This window comes from Cricetulus griseus, chromosome 6 (genome assembly GCF_003668045.3).
Source record: "Cricetulus griseus strain 17A/GY chromosome 6, alternate assembly CriGri-PICRH-1.0, whole genome shotgun sequence".
NCBI classification, from domain to species: Eukaryota; Metazoa; Chordata; class Mammalia; order Rodentia; family Cricetidae; genus Cricetulus; species Cricetulus griseus.
Genome location: NC_048599.1, coordinates 139873484 through 139897083, shown reverse-complemented (window position 1 = coordinate 139897083; position 23600 = coordinate 139873484). Strand labels below are relative to the sequence as shown.

At 49.7% G+C, this 23600-nt stretch overlaps 1 protein-coding gene across 1 annotated transcript in view; it reads right to left on the bottom strand.

Moving 5' to 3' along the window:
• Positions 1-7908: 7908 nt before the first annotated feature.
• Positions 7909-23600, bottom strand: part of LOC118239113 (translation initiation factor IF-2-like) — a 64336-nt gene continuing 48644 nt past the window's right edge. The window contains exon 3 of the mRNA XM_035447094.1: positions 7909-8241. Coding sequence (XP_035302985.1) covers positions 7909-8241 — 333 coding nt within the window. The remainder of the gene's footprint in view (positions 8242-23600) is intronic.

The window sequence follows — 23600 nt, the reverse complement described above, 5'->3', positions numbered from 1 at the left end:
GGTATATGACCTGCCATTTTTGGGCACATCTAAGTAGCTTTGGGGACCATGGATTACTTGGTTGGCGCTCTTGCTCTCTGCCTATATCATGGGAAGGGAGGGTAAGAGGGGCTGTCCTTCCCTGCGGCCCTGGTGAGAAGGCAGAGCTGCCGGAGCCAGCCCAGCCATGGGAGGGAAATACACTGCAGCCACCAGGAGCCACTGTGTTTGGGGCTAGCAAAAGAGCTAATTCAAGGACCCGAGGTCTTCTGACATTTCGTCTCTCTTCTACTTTTCGACTCTGGCTCCAACCATTCAAGTCTCCCAGTGATCAAGTGCCACACCTTCCTAGTAGAAGACTTCATGACACTCAGCTGTCCCTAAGACAGTATCCTCCATTGAGGCTGAATCTTCTGTGTTTCTGGCTCATCGTGTCTGCACCTGCTCCCTGTTCATCTAGAGAGCTGACTGCACCCTCAGGCCTTAGCAGTGCCTCTGGCCCTCTCTAGCTTCTTTCATTATGTCTAGGGGAAGCCTCAGCCAAAGTGCCCTCAGCTGTCCAGCAGAACTGGGGCCAAACCCTGGGAGTGGCACCTCTCAGTGGACACATTCCCCGAGGGGCTGATCTGCAGTTTCTGGGAGCTAAAAACATTCCATTTATTCCTTCCCAGGAGAGAAAATTCTCCATAGCGGAGAACAGGCTGACTTCTCTGGCAACAGCCCCTGACCTAGATATGAATTAAACTATGCATGATTAGAGACATTGTGTTGACTAGGGGTGTCCAGCAACACCATGAATGTCATACCTGCTCAGCCTGTGGACTCTGATGCTGTCAGATTCTGTAGACCAGCTCTCCAAGCTGAACTTTCCCTGCATGGGGGTCTCTCACTGCAGAGCCTAGGCTGAGCTGTGTAGATTCTCAGCTATGGCTATCAAAGATTCTGTTATCTTTGGAAAAACTCCTGGCTGAGAGTCCCTAGTGTCACTGACAGGCACAGGGCAGTAATCAGGCCCTCTCCCTGACTGCCACACACATAGCCATATCAAGAGACTAGACTCAGGGACCAAACAGTCCCGAGTTAACAGAGCAGGGGCAGCCATGTGTTGGGTGGGCAGCAGGGTGTATGGACTCACATTCTAAAGGCAGACTTACTGGAAAAGCCTGTCCCCATTTCTTTGAGTTCTGCTATGCTCTCTAAATGTAACCAGTGCCCTCAGATGCACTGAGAAATGCACCTGTGTTCTCTCTTTGACCTCCAGACACCGGGCCTCACCGGCAGCCAGTGGAAAGTCCCTTCTCAGAGCCTGCAGAAGAGCCATTCTGTATACTAGGGGCAGCTCTGAGCAGGAGCACAATTCCTCTGGGGTGAGATGTGCGTCCACTCAGACAGATAGAATTGCTTTAGGTAAGTAAGGTCAGTACTAGTCAACCAATCAAAGACACCGAGGAGTCAACATCCTCCCATCTCTCCCTGGGACTCTTCGGTTCTCTCTGTCTCTCCCTCCCTTTTGCCTCCTCTCTCCCTCTCTCCCTTCCACCTTCACTCCTCCTCTCTCTTATACTCTGTTAACAAATATTTTGTTTTGTTTAGAGAAATCTTCCTCTATAGCCCATGCTAGCCTCAAACTCAAGGCAATTCTTCTGCCTCACCCTCCTGAATGCTGGGATTACAGGCATGAGCCACCACACCTGGCATTAGATTTTATTTTGAGATGGGGTCCTGGGTATCCTGACCTCAAACTCACTATGTAGCTGACACTGAGCTTTGGTTCCTTCAGCATCTACTCTGGGGATGACAGGTGTTCTCTGGCAAGCCCAGTTTTATGTGGTACTGTGGAGAGAACTCCGAAGGGCTTTCGTGAATTCTGGGCAAACACTCCACCAACTGTGCTATGTTTTGGGGTGTCAGGTTTTAAATGTCACCAAGCTGTACCCAAGGAGCATCCTGGTCAGATCTGGGATCAGAACAAACCAAACTTGTTCTGTGGAGCAAGCATAGCCATGTTGATATCTGTAAAGAAGCCACTCTTCCTAGCTGTCACATGAACGGTGATCATGAGCTTTAACCTGGGTGCAGAGAGTAGCAGATGGTCTAGGCAGAAAACCTATTGGTGAGAAGCCTCAAACAAGGGCGGGTCACGTGGAGACAGTGCTGTTGCCTTTGAGGAGGCCTAGGTCATTCCTGCATGGTACAAACCACACGGATCTTGCAAGTGATAGAGCCACACCCACACAGAGTTTGTGTGATCTAGAGATCTGGAAATAGGTGACATCTGTTCCACATGGCTAGGTTTTACTTGTGACTTCTGCAATCTCAAATCACCGAGCAAATGCTGGAATACCAAGGAGGTCCTGGACTCCTGTGCAACCCCTGGCATTGCTCATAGACTGATCTCAGGAGCCTCCGCCTGCATTATCAGATGTCCCTGAGTCTCTGCAGGTGAGGGGACCCACCTGAGGCCTGAGCCTTAGTGGGAGGACAAAAATCCTTACCATGGGGTTCAGACCCTATGATTGCCCCTTCCTCCCTTCCCTGCTTCCCTTTGAATGTTTAATGTCCAGGTCACCATTGTCCCACAGCTAGGTAGCCACCCAGAGCTCTGTACTACAGAGGTTGGTGTGACCTGAGGACACACCAAGTGCCTCCTCTTTCAAGTGTTTCATGACACAGAGCTGTTTATTTTTCTGTTTTAGCAGGCACCTGAATTTCAAGTGTCAGACAGAGCTTGGGCTGCATCTGGGGCCCCCACAAAGGTGACTACTCTTCCCTGAGCCTCAGTGCCCTCATTTTAAGAATGAGGGCAACCCAGGCCATAGGGACATTATGGCATGAAAAGCTAGTCCCCCTACATATGCCTGACAGGAGGATGTCACAGACAGCTGGCTGACCTCCCAGCACCCTGAGCCTCTGGGGAACTTCTCTATGTGTAACAATTGGAAAAAAAATAAAAGGGGGGAGAGGGAGGTCTTACTCTTCATCTCCTACCCTCCATTGGACTGGAGTGGTGAGCTAGGTCACCTGGAGGTGGGACTAGCTAACGGCTGCTGGTCTCTGCCAGCTTGCACAGAAACAGCACCCACACCCTCTCCCAAGGCAGGAAGCTGCCTCTTCTCAGGCTCATAGCTCTTGCCTGCCCCCCATCTAATTCAGTGTAGCTGGTAATTAGTTTTGTATTACCTTACACGGTGATGTTAATACTGATTACAGGGCCTGATAACTTTAGCAATAAATACTATCCAAGGCAGACAACCACTAGCTCTTGATTGGGGAAGGCTGAGGTGGGAATGAGAAGCAAATTGCTGTGTGTGTGAGGGATTTTAAGTACTCTGCAACTCTTGGTGTTCCTGAGCCTCCCTATCAGCAAGGTAGGCCCAGGTATCTGAGTGCTGTGTCTCAAGAGCTGAGCACTTGTGTTTAGAAGTGTCACCAGTCCCTGAGGCAGTGCCCAGTGACTAAGTTCTGTGTGTTCTGAAATAACAGCTGCAGAAAAAGAGCCCAGTCCTGCCTGACTTTCTGTCATCCTCATCACATATACAGTGTGACCAAGGTAGGTAGGGGGCTGGAGTGACGGGAGGGGCTGTGCAGATGCACAAGGTGTCCATGGCACCCTGACTCAGGCTAACTGGGATTCTGAAGTTAACATCACCTGCTCTGTCTCTACCTGTCCCATCCACAGAACTACCCAGGTGTAGCGAGGTGCCTGGTATGGGCCAAAGCTTATTATAGCTGCAAGCACCTACAGTGACCAACAGTCCATCAGAATCTAGGACCAAGTGCACAGTAGTCACTCACAGCAATAGTTGGCATGAGGAAAGTTCTATAAGCATGGACAGCTCTGGCCTCACTAGGGTGTCAGTGACACTGCACTGTTAGGGAAAGCCATGCTGGGCTGGGCGTGAGTGATGGCCAATGAGACACGGGGCCCCAGCACAGTTTCAGAGCATGGGGTACAGGAGGGAAGTTTTCTGAACCCTTTGCCAACAACGGCCTCTGCAGTCCCCTTTCATTCCTCATCCTCCTCCATATCTTCCTGCTGGGGGTCACTCAGAAACAACTCTAGCACCCTGCTGGGGTGACACTCTTCTTCCCGGCTTCGTCCATTCCAAGCTAGAACACTTGACAAGACAGTACTTGTGTTAAATGACATGGCAGAGCCTCATATCTTCCCCAGAAGTATTGCCCTAGATGACAATGGCAAGCACTTGGATTGGTATGTAACCATAAATCCATTTCTGAAGGGGTTAAATCCAACCAGTTGGTGGCCAAGAAGTGCTTGTTACAGAATAGGGCTACTGAGTGGAGCAGATGAAATGGGTCAGGGGGTTTGTGGGACAGAGAAGTCCATGAAATCATCCCATTTAATTGTCTTGTTCTAAAAAGATGAAAGGTCAGATTCAAAGTGGTTGAGACCTGACTCAGTGTCACCTGGTCAGTGCTTAGTGTGACTAGAGTAAGGAAAAAAAAAAAAAACACCCTGGTTCAAGGTCACTGCTGCAGAACTTCCCAGCCCTTCTTATTCAACTCCCACAGCCCACACTTCTACCTATGCAGAGGCTTGGGGTGGACTATGCATGGGCCTGGAGACAGGGGGCCCCAGTCATGCCTCCAACCCAGGACTGAAATAAACAACCCAGTACCCCCACTGGGAGGCTCAGGATGATGTCACTGACACTGCCCTCAAAGAGCATGAATGTCAGCCTTTTATTGAAAACCACAGAACAAAGCCACACCAAGCGCTTTGTATCTGAGGACAAAGTTCATGAGGACAGTTGCATGGAGCAAGCTGTCAATCAGTACTTGGCATTTGATTGAGTGGATCATCCTGAGCCAGCTGCTGGGAGAGCAGATGGCCCAGCACGTGCTCTACGCCCCACCTGCCTGCCTAGATCCCAAAGGCAGCCCTTATTATGAGCTGGGATGGCCCATCCATCTCTGACTGGTTCCCAGGCCCACCTGTACTAGTCCACACTCACCATCCTGGGATCTTGGGTCCTCACTGTTTGGAAGAGCTGAAAGCAATTGTGGCCATGGGGAGCACTTTCTCTGCCTTGGGGAGTGAAATATGAATACTTTCTGAGGCTCAAACGTGTTTGAGTAGTGTCTGCCACAGTAGCATTGAAAAAGCAGATTTCCAGGCATGGATATCCTAAGGGACCAACTGACTCAGTGAAGCCTATACTCATGTCTCAGGTTGTCACCACTGACTACAAGAACCACCTGTCCCCATCCCAACGGGGCTCCTAACGACAGAACCCGAGCAGAGGCATTCGAGCCTTTCTAGACTCAACACGGTTGGGTGGTTTCAGAGATCCTGGTTCATGAGACTTGGTGCTGAAATCCCATCAGGGATAACAGGTTTCCTAGGCAAGATTCTACAAAGGAGATTTCAGAGCCCGTCCAAGGAGGTCAGGGCTAGCAGGAGAGTTGAGGAAGGGAGTGCCTCTGGCTGTCCTCGGTGGAACCTCAGGGCTCAGCCTCTAAGAGAGAACCTTCTAGGCAAGCATAAAAACTTCATTGTCTTTAAAGCACGGGGAAGGCTTGGGGCTGCGGGAGCTGACCAGGGTCCTGAAGGCAGCCTCAGCAAGGAAGCCTCTTCTGGGGTCCAGAGACACCGGTATTGAATGTGCAGGGGGTCTGCTGAGGGCCCTTGCTGGAGAGCAGGCTCTGTTAGCACAGATGGACAACCACAACCATAGAGACAAAGCTTATAACTGAAGTTAAACTAAAAGTTTCTTCCGTAACAGTGGATGTTTGAAAAGACAGGTAGAGGATTTAGGGAGACAAAGCTTATAGTCAGGCAGTGGAGGCCCAGGGTGCCCCAAAGGAAAAAAAAGCCTATAAGGCCAGAGGGTCTATGGGGACAGGCACTTTCAAGACCACCCAGGACCAGCCATATCTATGCCAAGATACGTCAATAAGGCATTGCCTTTTGTAAGACTAGCCACTGAGAAGAAAGAAAGATCTGTGTGGCTCTCTCTCTCTCTCTCTCTCTCTCTCTCTCTCTCTCTCTCTCTGTGCATGTGTGTATGTGTGTGTGGTGTATGTGGTGTGTATGTGTGTGGGGTGTGTGTGTGTGTGGTGTGTGTGTGTGTGTGCATGTGTGTATGTGTGTGTGGTGTATGTGGTGTGTATGTGTGTGTGGTGTATGTGGTGTATGTGGTATGTGTGGTGTATGTGGTGTGTATGTGTGTGGTGTGTGTGTGTGTGTGTGTGTGTGTGGTGTGTGTGTGTGCATGTGTGTATGTGTGTGTGGTGTATGTGGTGTGTATGTGGTGTGTATGTGGTGTGTATGTGTGTGTGTGTGTGTGTGTGTGTGGTGTGTGTGTGTGTGTGCATGTGTGTATGTGTGTGTGGTGTATGTGGTGTGTATGTGGTGTGTATGTGTGTGTGTATGTGGTGTGTATGTGGTGTGTATGTGGTGTGTATGTGGTGTGTGTGTGTGTGTGTGTGTGTGTGTGGTGTATGTGTGTGTGGTGTATGTGGTGTGTATGTGTGTATGTGTGTGTGTGTGTGTGTGTGTGTGTGTGTGTGTGTGTGTGCATTTAGGTGTGTGTTCGTTCATCCATTCATACACTATGCTCAGCCAGCACCCTCCCTAGAGGGGCCAAAGAAACTCTTTTCCCAGAGTTCCACAAAGACCCTTTCTAGAGGTAACTGTTTGTCTGTCCAGGAAGCTCCAAGCAAAAGTCACAGTGGGAGAGAGGGACAACAAATCCCACTGTCAGGTCAAGTTTGAACTGTGTGTCCTAGACAGAGCCAACCAAGCCAGCAAGGACTTTCAGGTGAACAAGGGAAGCTTGTTCCAGAGTCTTCCTCCTGCTCTCTGCTCTCTCCTCTCTCCTTTGTTTTCTCTTTTATTCTGAGAGACGGATAGATAGTCCAGGCAGCAGGGACTGAGACCAAAAGGTGGGCTGCCATCCACATCCTGGACTTTTGACTGCCAACGACGGGGGTCTCAACTCAGATCAAGGCACAGTGGCACCTCACAAAGGGCATTTTAATGTCACTCCTGAGCAGCCCAAAAGCTGGCAGGCTCTTTCCTGTGAGGACGAACACCCTAGTAGCGAAACAGCCTCCCAGTTGGGAGCTCACAGCCTCCCAAGCTTGAAATTTTAAAATGGAGAATACCCTCCCAGACACACTCCGGTCGGTACATTGTTCTGGACAGATGAGCGCTGGGCATCTCCAGCCGTCCCATATGCACACAGCGCATCACTCATGCTTCTAGCCGCGTGTGGTCACAGCCCCCAAATCCTCCACAGTCAGCCAACAATGCACCCCAGCGCTTTGCAGCTGCCCTTCCAGGGCTTGATGGCACCATGCCCACCGTGTAAAGGGTAGCGTTGTTCCCAAAGGGACAGACGGGCCACCGAGGGGTGTGTGTTGGGAGGCAGGAGTTAAGCACCTCTGCTGGCAAGAATGCCTGGGAGCTTGGCTTGTCTCCTCTGTCTTCCCTACTAGATGATAAACCGAGGAAACAAAGCCCCCAGCTTGCCCTCTGAACTTCTCAGCAGGAGTGGGGAGGTGGTCTTGGGAAAGGGGTTGCTATGCCCCGCAGAGCCAGCGCTGCGGAAACCCAGTCTAGATCAGCCCGCACCCCTCCCTCAAGCCCTGGCCGGATGACACTCTGGTCCCCTCCTCAGCCCCAGCCCCGGGGACAGCTCCCCGACTTTGCCCGGCTCTCGGTGGCCCTGGCAGAGGAAAATGGCGTTGGTCACACGTACTTGGGTGAGTTCGGTGCCCATCACCAGGAGGACCAGGAGGCTGAGGAGCTTCCGGGCCGGTTGCATGTCTCGCGGCCGGTCCGACGTCCTAGCGTGCGAGGCCTGGGTGCTGGCGGCTGGCGGCTGCGGGGACGTGGACGCGCTCCCGGCTGGGGATGGGGCTGGGGCTCCGGCCGCGTCTAGGGCTCCGGCGGGCGCCTGCTCAGCAGCCGGGGCGGGCGGCGCGCGGGCAGTGCTGCGCCGAGCCTCCGCTCTGCATATTTATGGTCCCGGTTCCGGAGCGACTGCCTCTCGGGCAGGGCTGGGCTGGCGGGGCGGGGGCTGCGCCTGCTTCTCCCCGCGCGCCAGGCGGGTCCCCGCGAGCCCGGGCTCGGTGGAGAGGCGCGCCCTGCGGAGCTCGGCGGCGCGCCCGGGCTGCAGCGATGCCAAAAGTTTGCTCCGTGAGGGGCGCGGGCGGGGGCGGTGCCGAGGGACCGGCGCGCCTCGCTCGCACGGGGAAGGGAGGAGGGAGGGCGGCGGCCGGTGGGGAGGCAGGCTGGGACAGGATGTGACATCAAAAAGGCGGGGGAAATTGAACTGGGCCAGATAACTCCATCCAGGCGGCCTTAGGTCAAGGGGAGCTCTGGAGACCGGTATTGGGGACTCATTCAGGGACCACTGAGTGTTGAAAGGATGGTGAGGAGAGGTGTCCAGGATGGGTGAAATGGCATCCTCAGAGGCCAGGCCCATAAACTGCACAGGTCTCCTAGATGACCATTAAGGAGCAGGGTGGCAAGGATATTTTCAGAAGCAGTGGGGACTCAGGGGAGAGAGGCCTTTAAGTGTGAATAGGGAGAGGTACTGTGTTCCATACCTAGGTGGGGGCTGGGTTGGGGGTCTGATCTTGTGTTGGTGTGTGTGGCACCCACATATATGCTGTGTGTGTGTGTGGGGGGGTCTGTCCTTGCGTTGGCATTCTTTCTTTGCCCTAGACATCTTGCTAGAGACATATACCAGGAAAGAAGCACCCAAGAGGGTCCAGAAGAGAGTGGCTGGGGTTTCTAGACCCCTCTGGGCCCAACCTGTCCTTGTCCCTTCTCTTCAGCTAGGGTGGAAATGCCCTTTCCCCATATTCTTGTACCCAAAGCTGTAGACTCTAGGGAGCTTGTCTTAGGGCCAGGCTTGTCTTTCACTTAAATTGTACACTTTGAGGGAGGAGTTCCCAAGGGCCTTTGTTTGCTGAGAAGCTCAGGTTGCTGAAGGCTTTGGAAGCATCTCAGCTAGATTTGTTCCCATTGTTTTGTTTTCAGTCTTTGGAAAATAAACTCTATAAAGAAAATCCCCAGTAGCAAATAGCAGAGTGATGAGGGGATGTGGCTCCATGCTTTCACGTCACAGGCGAGGACACAGGGGTCTGATGTGGCACCTACCCAGGTAGTTCCAAGCAAGGTGGGTGTTAGTTTCTGTGTGGGCATCAGGATGGGCTTTGTCAGGGTCGCTCCAAGCCCCTGAGAGCAGACTCTAGCAGGGAGGCAGGCCTGATCTATGCTTTGGAACATGAGTAGGCTACAAGACGACCCCTTTTAGGTCCAGTGGCACAAGAATGGTGTCATTTGGTATTGGTCCTTCTGTGAGTTTTATCCCAATGGTAGCATCTGTCAAATGCAAAAGCCAGAAGACGGCATTGGTTCCCCTGGAGCTGGAGTTACAGGTGGTCATGATCCTCCTGATGTAGACCCTGGGAATAGAACTCTTCTGGAATAGTTCTTCTGGAAGAAGAATAGTCTTCTGGAAGAACAGCAAGCACTCTAAATGGGAAAATTGTGTAAAATGGGTGTTAGTGTTGATAAAACTGTTTTTTTTAAAAACTACTTACACAGTCTAGGTTTGTAGATCAATGACAGAGCATGCATAGATAGGGCCGTGGGTTCCATCCCCAGTAACACACACACACACACACACACACACACACACAGAGAGAGAGAGAGAGAGAGAGAGAGAGAGAGAGAGAGAGAGAGAGAGAGAACTTACACATAATTTTATTGCATGATTTAAAAAAATAATACAATGAGAATGCCATCAAGAAAGCCCACCTCCAGAACCACTGAGGTACTCCTTGGTTCTTGCATGTCCTTTCTTTCATGCATGTGAATAGAAGACAAACAAATGATTGGGAGGTTGTGCTCTTTACTGCCACACAGCCTAGGTTCTGATCCAGCTCTGCCTCTCAGGAGCTGCTGTGACCCTGGCTGGTCATCTCTGGGTGCCCCACCCATCCTTGCCCATGCGTGGGTGATCGGCTCCTCACTCTGTGTCCACCCAATGGAGCAAGGACACTAGGTAGAGTCAAACACCCAGCTCTGCCTGGCACCCAGGGATGGCTGGAAACATGGGGAGAGAGTGAGGTGGACCCTTGCATGTGCAACCTGGAAACCCTGAACCCCTCAGCACTGTAGTGGGAAATTTGCCTATCACTTGTACACACTCTCCTACATGTCTTATTCCTTAGTCAACGTTTTCAGCTTTATTTATTCTAATCTTTAAGAGTTGTTTGTATTATTGTTCATTATTTGTCTGTACAGATGAGTGGAGGACAGAAGAGGGTATAAGAGGTTGAGAGCCATCTGAAGTGGATGCTGGAAATCTAACTCCAGGCCTCTGTTTAAGAGTAGCAATGACTCATAACAGCTGAGTCTCTATAGTCCCCTATTCCAATTTTTGAAATTTTGTATTTTAATCGATGCACAATACTTGTATTTCCTCCCACATACTGCCAGTCAATCAACTCTAGATTGTTTTTAATACTCTGTGCAATATACAATATAAACAATATACTATATAAATGGTTGTTATAATGTATCATTTAGCCCATTTCTGTAACCTCCCATTCCTGGGGGTCATTTTCCATCTGTGGACTTGGGGACCTACAGACACAGAAGCCAACAGTATAACACTGTAACTGAATATAAAGCAAGGAGAGAATAAAGTAGAGCCAAAGCCTCTGGCTTTCCTTGAGTTCATCATTGCAGGGAAAGACATCTATGAAGATCAACACTGGATGGGAGCCTGTGTATCTCCACCCTGCATCCTCACTTGGACTCTGTCAGTCCTGTGTTGAAGGCTAGTAGCTGGCGAGCTCAGTTTCTCCTCCCTGTAGTCCTTAGTGCTCCATGCCTGGCCCTTCTGAACTTGCTCTGTCAAGGTTGAAGCCTATGCTGGTTGGCCCTACTTCTGTGTTAAGGTGGATGTAGTGGTCACCCTTCCTGTCCCACTGCCTATTGGCTTCTTTTGGACCCACCCTGTCTCAGGGTGGCCCAGTCCCCCAGGCTGCCACACCTCATGCAACTCTCCAGACAGGCTTTTCTGCCTAGGTTCACGGGCTCCCACTTAGGGCAGCCCCAACCTCTCCATGCCATCCTTGAATCTGAGCTGTCTCAGTCACGACTCAGTGGGTGCCCAGCCACCAGGGCTTCTAAGCACTGGGCTGGCTTGGTTCACCCCACTTCCTAGCTCCCTAACTACTTTACCCGCTGTCTTCCTGATGGACCCTCCAGCCTGCCTGGTGTGCCTCCTCAGGACACCGGCAAATCGATATGCTTTGTACTCCTTTAAGCTAGGCTTCCTGCTACCACTGAGCCTCATTATAATGTGACAGAGTGTTGCCAAGGTAACGGCACTAACTCCCTGTCCTCTCTTCAAATTTCCTAGCAAATGGGGCCTGAAACCCTCCCAGCTGTCCAGCTTCGATGGGGTTTGCCACCAGAACCAAGACCAGAGCCTTCAGATGGCCCAGCTTCCCATTATCACGGTGCAATTGCACTGGGTACCCCATGCAGTCTGCTATCCCCAGGTCTTTGCTCTGCCTCCTCTGGCAGCTTGTTAAGGTGGGTCTCATGAATGACATTTGTTTATTGGAAACATACTATTTGGCAGGTACTGTGCCTAAGGCAGGCTGGAGAAAGAGTCGATGGCAGATGGACTCATACCAAGGACAACAGACTTGGGCATTGTGACCAGCTGTTTCTATCTGGAAGTCATCAGGGAATGATGGGGTGTCTGTTTTCATCCTGTGTGTTGTGTGCTGTTTCTGCGGGATTGACAGCTATAGTCATGAAGACTCATCCCATAACCCAAATTATTTAGCCCCTCTTCTGGGCTGGTCATGAAGCAGTAACCTACATGCTCCTATTGAACCCTTGGCCTGAGGAAGGTCTGAGATGCTTCCATCCTCTGGATGACTCTTGCCCTACCCAGTACCATGGTACAGCAACTCCTGCCTAATCACTACTTGTCTTTTCCTCCTGGTCACACTGGCTGTATTAAGCCCAACTTCTTGTCCACCATTCCCTGCTCCCAGATAGCAGAGCAGGCACTATGAATTTTATTAACACTTTGATGTCCTGACCTCTCACTCAAGGGTCCCAGGTTCGATCCTCCTTCCCATTCAAGTTCACTCCTCCAACCCCCAACTCTGTGTTCTCGCTGCTGTGAGAAAAATTAACTGAGAGCCCTCTGGGGAGCCTAATGCCTCTCCCCATCTCCACTCTGTGACCACAGGCTAGGACTTCCTCCCCTTCATTCTGTAGGTAGATGAGCGCTGGCCCAGGAGATCAGCCTCTGGTCTCTGCCTGTTCCTTTCTGTCAGCACCAACACATAACTGTTGGCTCACCTTCAGCAAAGACCCACCCCCTTTCCTGCCAGCATCAGACATGCTCACCTCTTAGAACCCTGTGCAGAGCTGCGGGTCATTACTGAGACTGTTGCTGCTTCTCCCAGCCTCCTTGGTGACAGTCTTGTTCCTCAGGACCACTCCAGAGGAGTTTACCAGCAATGTCTACACTCTAGTAATGGCTCTATCGGCAGTATCTCCACAGTGGTCACCACCCCCTCCATGGAGCCATGACTGCCTCGACTGGGCATCGTTTCCCTCTCTACACCCCTAGGCCCTCTAGTCCTCCTAAGCTCTTTGTGGTCTCACCGAGCTGCCATCATTAAAGATTAAGATAACCCTGAGTTCAGGTCTCGGTGCTCCCTGCAGGGTGCTCCCTGCTCCTCTCAGTACTCACATCCTTTCATGGCTGCACACTCTCGCCCCTGAATTATAGCCCCACACCTAGCCTGCAGCCAACAGCTCTGCTGGACTGAATAACTCCCATATCTGCAGGCCCACTCCAACCAACTCAGCTCTGCCCTGCTGGGTACCATTCCCATCCACAGTGAGTTTGCTCTTCTGTTGCTGTAACTGAGCTTACAGGAGTTCAGCCTGGTTCTCAGAGCCCCAGGGTCTCTCAGTCCTCACAACCAGCCCAGCAGCAGATTCTACAGAACTGGGCTGCCCAACTACCAGTGTTCATAGCCAAAGTCACCTACTTTCTGGTCTTCATATTTTCTGATCTTTTTAAAATTATTTTTTTCTGTTTGTTTGTATTTTGTTTTGTTTTTGTTTTACCAGACAGGGTTTCTTTGTATAGCCCTGGCTGTCCTAGAATTCTCTCTGTAGACCAGGCTGGACTCCTTTTCAGAGATATGTTTGCCTCTGCCACCCAAGTTCTGGCAAGTTAAGGTGTGTCCACACACACACACACACACACACACACACACACACACACACACACACACACTTTATTTGATTTCCTCATTTTATACTTACCTTTGTCACTTGCTAGGAACCTTTGGTTTCAGACACTCAGTAACTTCCTTCACACCTCAGTTTAGATGTCGTTTTGTTGGGAAGCCCTCTATACAGGTTAGTTTTTTGTCAACATGACACAAACTTGCATCCTTGAGAAGGGGGAACCTCAATTGAGAAATGCCTCCATTATACTGGCCTGCAGGAGGTCTGTGTGGCTTTTTCTTGGTTAATGATTGATGTGGGAGGGCCCACTGTGCATTCCCAGTGGGCCTGGGTTGCATAAGAAAAAAACAAAACACACACACACACACACACACACACACACACACACACACACACACACACACCCAAAAAAAGTCGTGTCTCTTCATGGCCTCTGCTTCAGTTCCTACCTCTGGGTCCCTGCCTTGGTTTCCTGTAATGATGAACTGTGATCAGGATGTAAGTCAAATAAACAGTTTTTTTTTTCTCTAAGTTGCTTTTGGTAATGCTGTTTATCATAGCAATGGAAAATCAAACTAGGACACTCACCCTGACACCCAAGGCAAGAACATCTTGGCCACCCTTGGGTCCTCATCGTTTTCTGCTTAGCTCTCCTTACTGTCTAAGGTGAGACATATATATCCTCTACTCCAGCTGCTCAAGGCCGGGTGGCCAGGCCTGCATACTAGAGGGCAGTTAATGTTCTTGTAGCTGCCAGGGTTGGAAGACTTGCGCAATAAATATTTACTTATTTTTTCCCAGGCCTGAGGGCCAGAAGTCCAAGACCAAAGCATGGGTAGGGCTATACTCCCTCCAGAAGTATGTCCTTCCTGCCTCCTGCACTGCCTGGTGCCCTATGCTTGTGGTCGCATCACTACAGATTTCAATGTCAGCTAACACCCCCATCCTCTCCCTCTGCTGGGCCATTTAGATAGGCCTCTGCATGTCAAATGGCCTCTGCCTTCCCTTCTTGATCAGGTTGTTTCCATTTAGGGCCCATTTCCCACACAGAGGTCTGGCTGGGGTGGCTGTAAGGCTTGGTGGCTTTGAGGGGAAAGGGGAAAGCAAAAGTAGAGACACAGACACAGAGATATAGACAGAGACATAAGGAGAGACACTGGAGAAACAGAGAGAACCACAGATATAGACAGAGAGAGGTAAGACAGAGAGAGAGGCACAATGGGGGCAGGAAGGAGGTGTTAGGTGAAGATGGGTGGATATGGTGCCAGAGTTCATGGCCTGTGGATTCTGTTCTTGTGAGAATACAGACTTGGGTGGGGGGGGGCAAGTAGGAAGGAGGGGGTCTGTCTGGCTTTCATTTTGGGACTCTGCTTCTCAGTAGAGAGTAGGGAGTTTAAGTAGGGCCCCATGAGGGTAGGACAGCACCCTGGGAGCATCAAGTTGGTTAATATGAGGCATGACAATTCTTGGCGGCAGTAAAGCTATGGAAGGGTGTGAAGCATGTTGTTCTGATGAAATCCAGGGCTGGGGTGCTGGGCTTGAGATGGGACAAGGGAAGGAAGGGAAACCAGGCAGTTCACATGCGTCAAGGCTCTGGGTGGGCAATGGGAAGAGACAGCAAGAGAAACAGGGCAGGGAGGAGGTCAAAGTCATTTCTACATGCCAAGGCTTGAAAGTCAGAAAGGAGGCTCTGAGCAGGTTTGCCTGTGGGATGTTGGATAGGAAAGCTGCAACCCAGATGGGCTCATCACCCAATGGGCTCCTTTTGCAAGGATGTCCATCAAGACCAGGAAGCTCCATAGGACAGGCAATGTAGACAAGATGTGAGCCACTCATCCCCTGAGAAGAGACAGGAGGGGCACCTCAGACAGAGGGCCCCTCCAAATCCAGGGCCATGGGGCAGCCCAGACTAGAAGAAGTGGTTCAGGGAGCACTTAACACTGTCACTAGATGCACTCAATGGGCTCCCAGAGCTGGCTTCATGCCCAACAGGCTTGGCAGAGGGCTCAAGATCCCCACCCAGCAGTAGCTCAGAACCCCATTACTCAGTGAGAGGCCTCTTCCTCTCCACACCAAATCAGAACCTGACATTCCAATGTCACCTCTGGAGTAGGTGTTCACTTGGTGGCCCTGGTTCCTGTCTTGGAGCACAGACTCTCAGTAGAAAGCAGGCAGGTTCCGGGCAGTTCTCACGGTGGGTCTGCTGGGTAGCAGGTTCTTCTGGGTGAGGGCATCAGGAAGAGGATGAGGTGTGTGATAGCTTCACGGATCACAGCCTCAGGACTGTGCATGCCTTTGGCACATTCGTGGAACACGCATCCTTGCTTCTATATTTGAGCACCCCTACCTCCACCTTCTGAAGCTGTGGAAGCAGAAGCTCAGATGTGTGAAGTCTCTGCCTCAGGTTGTGGCAGAGCCTGGTTCTGCAGGCTTCCAGAGTGTAATTCTTTCCCTGCACCATGCTGCTTCGCTTTGATTTGGCCATTCCCCTACTAGGGCTGGACAGCTGGGGGCCGCTTCTGATCCCCACTCCTGCAGTTGTGAGCTATCAGGGTACAGGAACATCAGCTCTGAGCTAAGCCCGTGCTGTACCGTTCCCTTCCTCCCTCATTACCTGAGCTAGGCACTCATGCGGAAACTGAGGCAGACATGAGGGGACATGTGGGCTCAAGGTTACAGGACTGGGAAGTAGCAGAGGCTGCACTAACTCCAGGACCCACAGAATCCAGCCCAGACAGGCTCCCTCACCTACAGCTCCCTTGCTTCATGGGGGTCTAACCTCAAAGGTATAAAGGTATATCTGCAGATAGGGTGCTGCCATGAGCCTGGAACCTCATCTGCTGCCTTCCTGGGGCTTCAGGTTAAGAACAAAGGCTATTTGTTCACAGGCTATTAAATACACTAGTGATGGTCATTGGTGTAGAAAAAGGCAAAAGGATTTCTTTATTGCTTGTGGTCCATGTTCCATCAGAATTAATCATGGGGGAATGGAGAGAGAGAGGAGAGGTAGAGAGAGGGGAGTGTCAGAGACACAGGAAGCGGAGAGAGTGGAGAGACAGAGGAGAGAAAGTAAAGATGGGAAAGATGAGAGAGAGAGAGAGAGAGAGAGAGAGAGAGATATGAGGGAGAGAGGGAGGTAGTTAAAGAAAGAAGAGAGAGAGCAGAGGGGAGAAACAGAGGAAAGGAACGAAAGAGAGGATAAAAGAGAGATTAAGAAGGGAGACAGAGATAGAGGATGGGGTGGAGCAAGAGACAGGAAAGATAAACAGGGGAAAGAAGAGAGAGACAGGAAAGAGAGGGGGAAAAGGGAGAGAGAGAAAGAAGGGGAGAGAGGAGAGGAGAGGGAGAGAAGAGGGAGATTCCGTATCAAACCCGCTTCCAGGAGCAAGCTCACGGACGCCTTGGTGTGGCCAGTGGACAGGAACAAGCTGGCCGTTGGTTGACATTCACATTCATTTTCAGGTTTCTGAGCTTGAGAAGTGATGGCTATACCAAAGGGCCAATCAACGGGCCCCGCCCCTCCCTGTGGGCTTTGGCTCCCTGAGTGACCAATCAGAATGAGTACTGCATTTTCTTCCCTGTACCCTGATAGCTCACAACTGCAGGAGTGGGGATCAGAAGAAAATGTGCTCCGAGGGCACAGATTCCTGAGAAGTGAGGGCAGGTGTGATGGACAGCAAAGGTCTCTGCCTCCGTGGCTGTGTGGTGACATCACCCCCGGCTGTGGAAAGGGCTGCGGCAACATGCTGGGACCAGATTGGCTTTGCACAGAAGAAACCCCTGGCCCAGTCCTCCAGGTGAGGACTTGGGTGGTTATGCTGGATCTGGGACTATTTGTCTGTCATTGTCACTACCATTTCAGACTCCCTTCACCAAAGCCTTCCCAGATGCTCATCCTGGTCATGAGGGGAGAGAGCAAGAGGGGTGGTCAGTCTTCTGGGGTCCACCCTTGTTTCCATGCCTCAGGTTTTATCTTTCCAGCTAGATCTGCCTGCACCCCTTTGAGGGATGTCTGGGATTGTCAGGAGCATCCCACTGTTAACTGGAGTTTTAGGACTGGAGCCCAGGCTAGCAAGATAAACTCAGTCATTCATCCTCAACAGGCCAAGTAAAGAGACAAAGTAAAAAGCAAGAAGCAGAGGGGACTTTAATTCAACATGGCCACATTGGAAGACAGAGGTCAGGGGAGGTCCATTTCCAGGGTCCTTACACAGGTTCAGGTTTAAACAGAGGGTAAGAGGTATATGTAACTCAGCAGTTCTGGTAAGGTATGTACCCATCACTGACCCGTCATTATCTCAATTCCTGTCTCTCCTGCAAGGTTGTCTCAAATGTGATGACTATCTTTCTGGAGACAAGACCCCCCCACCCACCCCAACTCCACTGTAACTGGGTACCAAATTCAGCTTTTCCTTTTCAGCATGAGGTTTCTGGAGAAATTCTAATTCCTTGGGCCTGTTGTTTCCATAGTCTAGCAGCTGAATGCCATTTCTGACAGGGCAATCATACTGCAGGCATCAGCGACAGAAGGAGCAGAAGTATCCACACATGACTCCATCTCCCTGTCCAAGTGCCTCCTTCCTGGCTGAAACCAGAGTTTGTTTCCTATGTGAGTCATGTTTCCTAGCTGTTCTTCCTTCCTGTGGGGCTGTGGCCCCAGGACTATTGCATCTGTGGCACATCTGTGGCTTTAGTTGGGTCAGTTGGAGCCACCTTGGGCTGTAGCCTGGCTGGCCCAGCAGCTTCCTGTCCTCCTGCCTGGCTCATTCTTGTCCTGTGACAGTGTTTAATGTATTTTCTCTTTCTTTGTGCAGTATCCATTTATCTTTACTGGGGAGGGTGGGAGTAGGAGGGTAGGAAGGTGGAGGTTTAGTGGGCTCATCTTGTTACAGGGAGCCTATAGGATATAACCGCCCAGACATAGTTTATAGTCAATTGAAAGTCTTGGTTCCAGCCAGCTGGGACTACACTCAGGTGTTTGAGATCCCAAATGTATCCCCAAGCTTTTAGACCAAGAGGCTTTTAGAGACAAAAATCACACCCTGGTATTCACTCAGCAGTTGCAAGGGGAGGTTCACACAAGCAGGCAGTTTAACAGAAGCCAAGATACTCAGTTAGCTGGAGCATTTTGGCCTCACGTCCTAGAATAGAGTTGAGTAATTTCCCACAGATTCTCCATCAAGGAGATTAAATGCTAGTTAAACCTGAAATGGCCTCAGTAAGCATACAAGATGAAAGAACCTCTGCACTGTCTTGCCCTTTGTTTTAGGTGGCCATAATCTTAGTGATTTATAAAATTTCTTTACATATTTTAGGTTGACAAATCTTTCATCAAATATAGATTTTGAATATTCTTTCTACTCTGTTCTTTGCTTTGTTTCATTTTAATTAATTAATTTATTGCGTCTGTGTATGTCTGCATGTGCCCCAGTATTTGTGAAAGTCAGAGGGCAACTTTTGGGAGTCCCTTCTCTTTCTACCAGGTAGATTCCAGAGATCAAACTCAGGTTTCTTGCCTTGGTGGTAAGCACCTTTGCCCACTGAGCCATCTCACCATCCCAACTTTGCTTTCTTAGAGGTATTTCCAAAGTCCAAAGGTTTTAACTTTCCACCCAGTCCAATGTCTCATTTCTATTTTGAGAGTTGTGCTTTGTAACCAATATAGGGGAGATTTTTCTCCTGAGCTTTTGTGGTTCTGGTCTTTGCATATGAGGTAGGTAGGGGTTGATGCTGATAAATCAGTCTGCCTCCATCTTGGGCTTGGAAACCATCTTATAGTAAAATCAAAGGAGGTTCGTTCCTGTTTATGATTAAGTCTCTGTTTTTCAAGGGTTAAGCTATGCTCCTCCTGTAACCTTAGCTATAAACGATTCTGTACTGCCTGTCTCAGAAAACAGCACCCATGCCTTTGTTTCAGGAGGCTGTTATGACCAACTTGTTATGCTTATTTCCTGCTTCTGTCACCCACTTATTTGCCTGCCAAATCCCCCCTTTGGGAATCCCCTACTCCTGAGCTATAAAAACCTTGTCTTCCCGGAGTCCAAAGCTGATCTCTTGAGCCCCGCCTTAGGGGAGACAGCCTACTCACATGAATAAAGCTGGCTTTAATTTGGCCATGTTTGGGCCAGTGGCTTTTCTCCTAGAATCTGTGGGATTAACAATACCTACCTCCTCTCACATCCTCTCTCTCCTACTGGCTCAGGAACGTTTGTCTAAGTGGCCTTCCTCCTACTTTGAGACATTGCTGTGCCCCATGGAAAATCTGTTTGACACCACCTGTAGGAGTGCCACTGGACTCTGTTAGTAACCATAAGCTTTTTGCAAAGGTCTGTGTTTTTTAAAAAATTCTTTGTATGTGCTTATTTCTGTGTGCATGCATGGGTGTGGGTCCATGTACCACTGTGCAGGTATATAGGTCACAGGGACAATCTTTGTTGGCCCCACCTTCCACCTTATTGAGGCAAGGTCTTTGTTTACTGCTGCCTCCAAATTTCCAAGGAGTCTCCCATCTTCACCTCTCATCACACAATAGGGCACTGGAATCATAGGCCTTTGCTACTGCATCCAGGTTTACATGGGGCCTGGGGACTCAGGTCTTGGAGCTTGTGTGGCAAGTGCTTCATTCACTAAGTCAATCCCCAGCCTCTTTATTAGTGTTATTATTATTGAGACAGGTTATCCCCTTAGCAAGGCTGGAACTTCCTAAATAGTCCAGGCTATCTGTGAGCTTACAGCAATCCTCTCGCCCCAGCCTCCCAAGTTGGGATGATGGGTATATACAGAAAGGTTTGGGATGAAGATGTTCCAAGACACCGAGACAGGTCACTGGAGAGAAAGGAGTTTACTAGAAGATTTCTCAGTATCACGGACAGACAGACACAGGGGCAACAACATGGTGGGGGCTCCAAGGAGAGTCAGGCCCCAGCACTGGGGACAGACACAGTGTTGGGGGCTCTGAGGAGAGGAAACAGAGCCCACAGGGCAGAAGTAGAGTCTCTTCTTCTACCTCTCTGAGGATGGGGAGGTTCCCTGGCTTGCAGCCAGGCTCTCTGATTCCCAGGCAGGAGGCAGGGACCGGGTGAGGAGTGGGAGGCAGGGATACCAAAAACCTGATTGGTCTAAACTCACTTCCCAGGTGAGAGAACCTGGCATTGGAAGTCTGTGAGCTGGGGACTCACTGAGGCTGTCTCAGTAGGGTGCCTGTGGGTGTGTGAAAGAACGGGTGCATTGTTGCCTGAGTAACTGGATTCTGACATTATGTTCTTACCTGTACCACCACACCCTACTCCCCTATCTTTTATTGTTTTACTGTATGCCAATGGTGAGTCTTGATGCACAGTGGTTTAAGTACTAAGCCACCCCTAGAAGGGCTGTTGGGGTTTCACAAACTCACACTGACTTCTCCCCTATGGGGAAGCAGCCTGTCCAGGATGCTGTGGTCCCAGGACACATGGGCTCCTTGTCTCCTTCTTTCAGCAATGCCCATGGTTGTCTGGAGCACGAATCACCTGCTTTGTTAAACTAATCCTTCTGTGGTCTTGGTTGGTAGTCTCACAGGAGGTTTTAAAACCTCCTTCCCTAACTGCTAATAGATGCAGCTGGGCCTTGTATAGTGAGCCTTTGCAGACTTCACTTGGTTCTGGCAGGGGCTTCCTATATGGGCTTCTTGGCAGTTTTTACACAAGCACTTCCTCACTTATTAATAAAGGCTGGCTGATAACTCTGTAGATCTGTATGTGTTTTTGTTTTTCTTGGTGTCCTTTTGCAACCACTAAATCATCCAATAGATACCAAGGGGAAGCAGTGAGAGCAGGGGCCTTTGATCTCCTGAGAAGAGCCTGTAATATGCACTAGCCTCAGTCAGCACAGCTCTCCCCACCCTTCCTGCCTCCTCTTGGCTCTGTGAGTGTTGTATTGGGCTTATTCTATTATATTTAATCATGCCAAATGGTGCTTTGTACCTGTTGAAATGATTGTATGGCCTCCCTCCTTTCTGCAGTTAATATGGTGAATTAATTGGTCAATTTTCAAATGTCAAAACCACCTGAACTCTGGTATAAACCCCACCTAGCCAAAGCAAATTATCTTTTTATATGTTGCTGCATCTCATGAGTCACAGACATTTTGTTGAGGACATTTTTTAGTGTGTTCATGACAGAGAACAGTAAGGGAGGTTTTGAAGTTCTTCTAATGAATTTTTCCATCTGGTATAGAGGTTCTGCCAACAACATCAACAAGTAGTGAAGTTTCCTTCCTCCTCTATTTTCTGCAAGAGTTTGTGTAAATTTGTGTTCATTTTTCCTGGGGCACTTGAATTCACCAGTGAGACCAGCTGGGTCTGAGATTTTTCTTGTTGGGGATACTTTTTTTTTTAAACATTTTTTCCATTTATTTTACAGATCGATTTGAGTCTCCCCTCCCTCCTCTCCTCCTGCTCCCCCAACTCCCGTATACCTCCTCCCCATCCACTCCTCCCCCTCTCCATTCAGAAAGGGGCAGGCCTCCCATGGGTTTGAACAAAGCATGGCATATCAAGTTGAGAAAGGATTGAGCTCCTCCCCCTGTATCAAGGCTGGACACCCAGCTTATTTGATTTAGTGGAAGAGTTGTTTTAAAAGTAGCTATACCAGGGCTGGGGAGATGGCTTAGCAGTTGAGCCCTTCTGGTCTTGTAGAGGACCCAGGTATGGTTCCTAGTACTTAAGTCAGATGACTCATGCCCACCTGTAACCCCAGGTCCAGGGGATCTAACACCCCTACTGCAGAGGGCACTGTGTGAACATGCACACATTCATGCAGACGCACGCATGCGCGCGCACACACACACACACACACACACACACACACACACATTTTAATGGAGATAGTCCTTTCTCTTCTGGTAGCACACTTTTTGGCAAGCTGTATTTTTTTAAAGGAATTTGTCCTTTTATCATAGTTGTCAATTTGGATGGCATAGAGCTGTTTGTCATATTATCTTCTTAAGAGCTTGGCATCTTGTCACTCATGTTCTTGTTACCCTCTGGGTGCATGTAAGATGTGAAACAACTCTTCTTGGTTTGTGCTTTTTGGTTCTTTTGGTTCACCTAGCTGTTTTCAGTTGTTCCATCTTTTCAAACTTGGCTTCATCCTCTCTCCAGGATGAAGATCTCCATCCTCTATCCGTTTCTCCTCTTGCTATTGGTTTTCTGTTTGACTCCTTTTTGCTTTCCTTTCTTTTTCTGGATCAAGTTTGCCTCTTTGAGTTCTCAAGGTAGAACTAGAACTGGAGTTACAGATGGGTGTGAGCTTGTGGGTGCAAGAGCAGCCAGACCGCCTGACTGCTGATCCATCTTTCCAGCCTAGAGCTTGCTGCCCTTGCAGAGGACCTGAGTTCAGTTCTAAGCCCCCACACCAGGCAGTTCACAGGCACCTGTAACTCTAGCTCTGGAGGATCTGATACCCTCGTTTGTCTTTTAAAGGCACTTCACTTGGGTGTAAATACTGACCCACAGACATACTTGCATATAAATAATTAAAATGAATATTTTTAAAGTGCATCTCTACTAGACAGTACACAGGTATGACCTGTTTTTCAAAAGTCCATTCTGGTGAACTCTTGCTTCTCACTGGAGTCTGTACTCAGTTGACATTTGAGTCTATCCTCTCTCCCATCCCCCACCCTGCCTTCCCTCCAGCTCTCTATTTCTTCTTCCTCCTTCCTTTTTTTTGACAAGATCTCACTATGACAAGATCTCACCAGGCTGCATTTGAACTTGCTATCCTCCTGCCTCAGTCTCTCCAGCACTGGGATCTTATGTGTGCCATCATGCTGAGCTTATTTTTATTTCAGATGAGATAATTTACACTGTGGGTGGTGATTTGAGTAGGAATGACCCCCATAGACTCGTGTGTGTGTGTGTGTGTGTGTGTGTGTGTGTGTGTGTGTGTATGCTTGGCCCATAGGGAGTGACACTGTTAGGAGTGGCTTTGTTGGAGTAGGTGTGGCCTTTTTGGAGGAGATGTGTCACGGTGGAGGCAGACTTTGAGGTCTCCTATGCTCAAGCTACCCCCAGTGTGACTCATAGTCTCTTTCTGCTGCCTGTGGATCAAGACGTAGAACTCTCAGCATCATGTCTGCCTGCATGTTGCCATGTCCCACCATGATGATAATGAACCAAATGTCTGAAACTGTAAGCCAGCCCAATTAAATGTTTTCCTTTATAAGAGTTGCCATGGTCATGATGTCTCTTCACAGCAAGAGAAATCCTAACTAAGACACTGAGGTTCTCTTTTTGTCTTTTTTTCTCTGCTTCCATCAATAAGATCAATGGAGGGAAAGGCAGACAAGGGTGTGAACA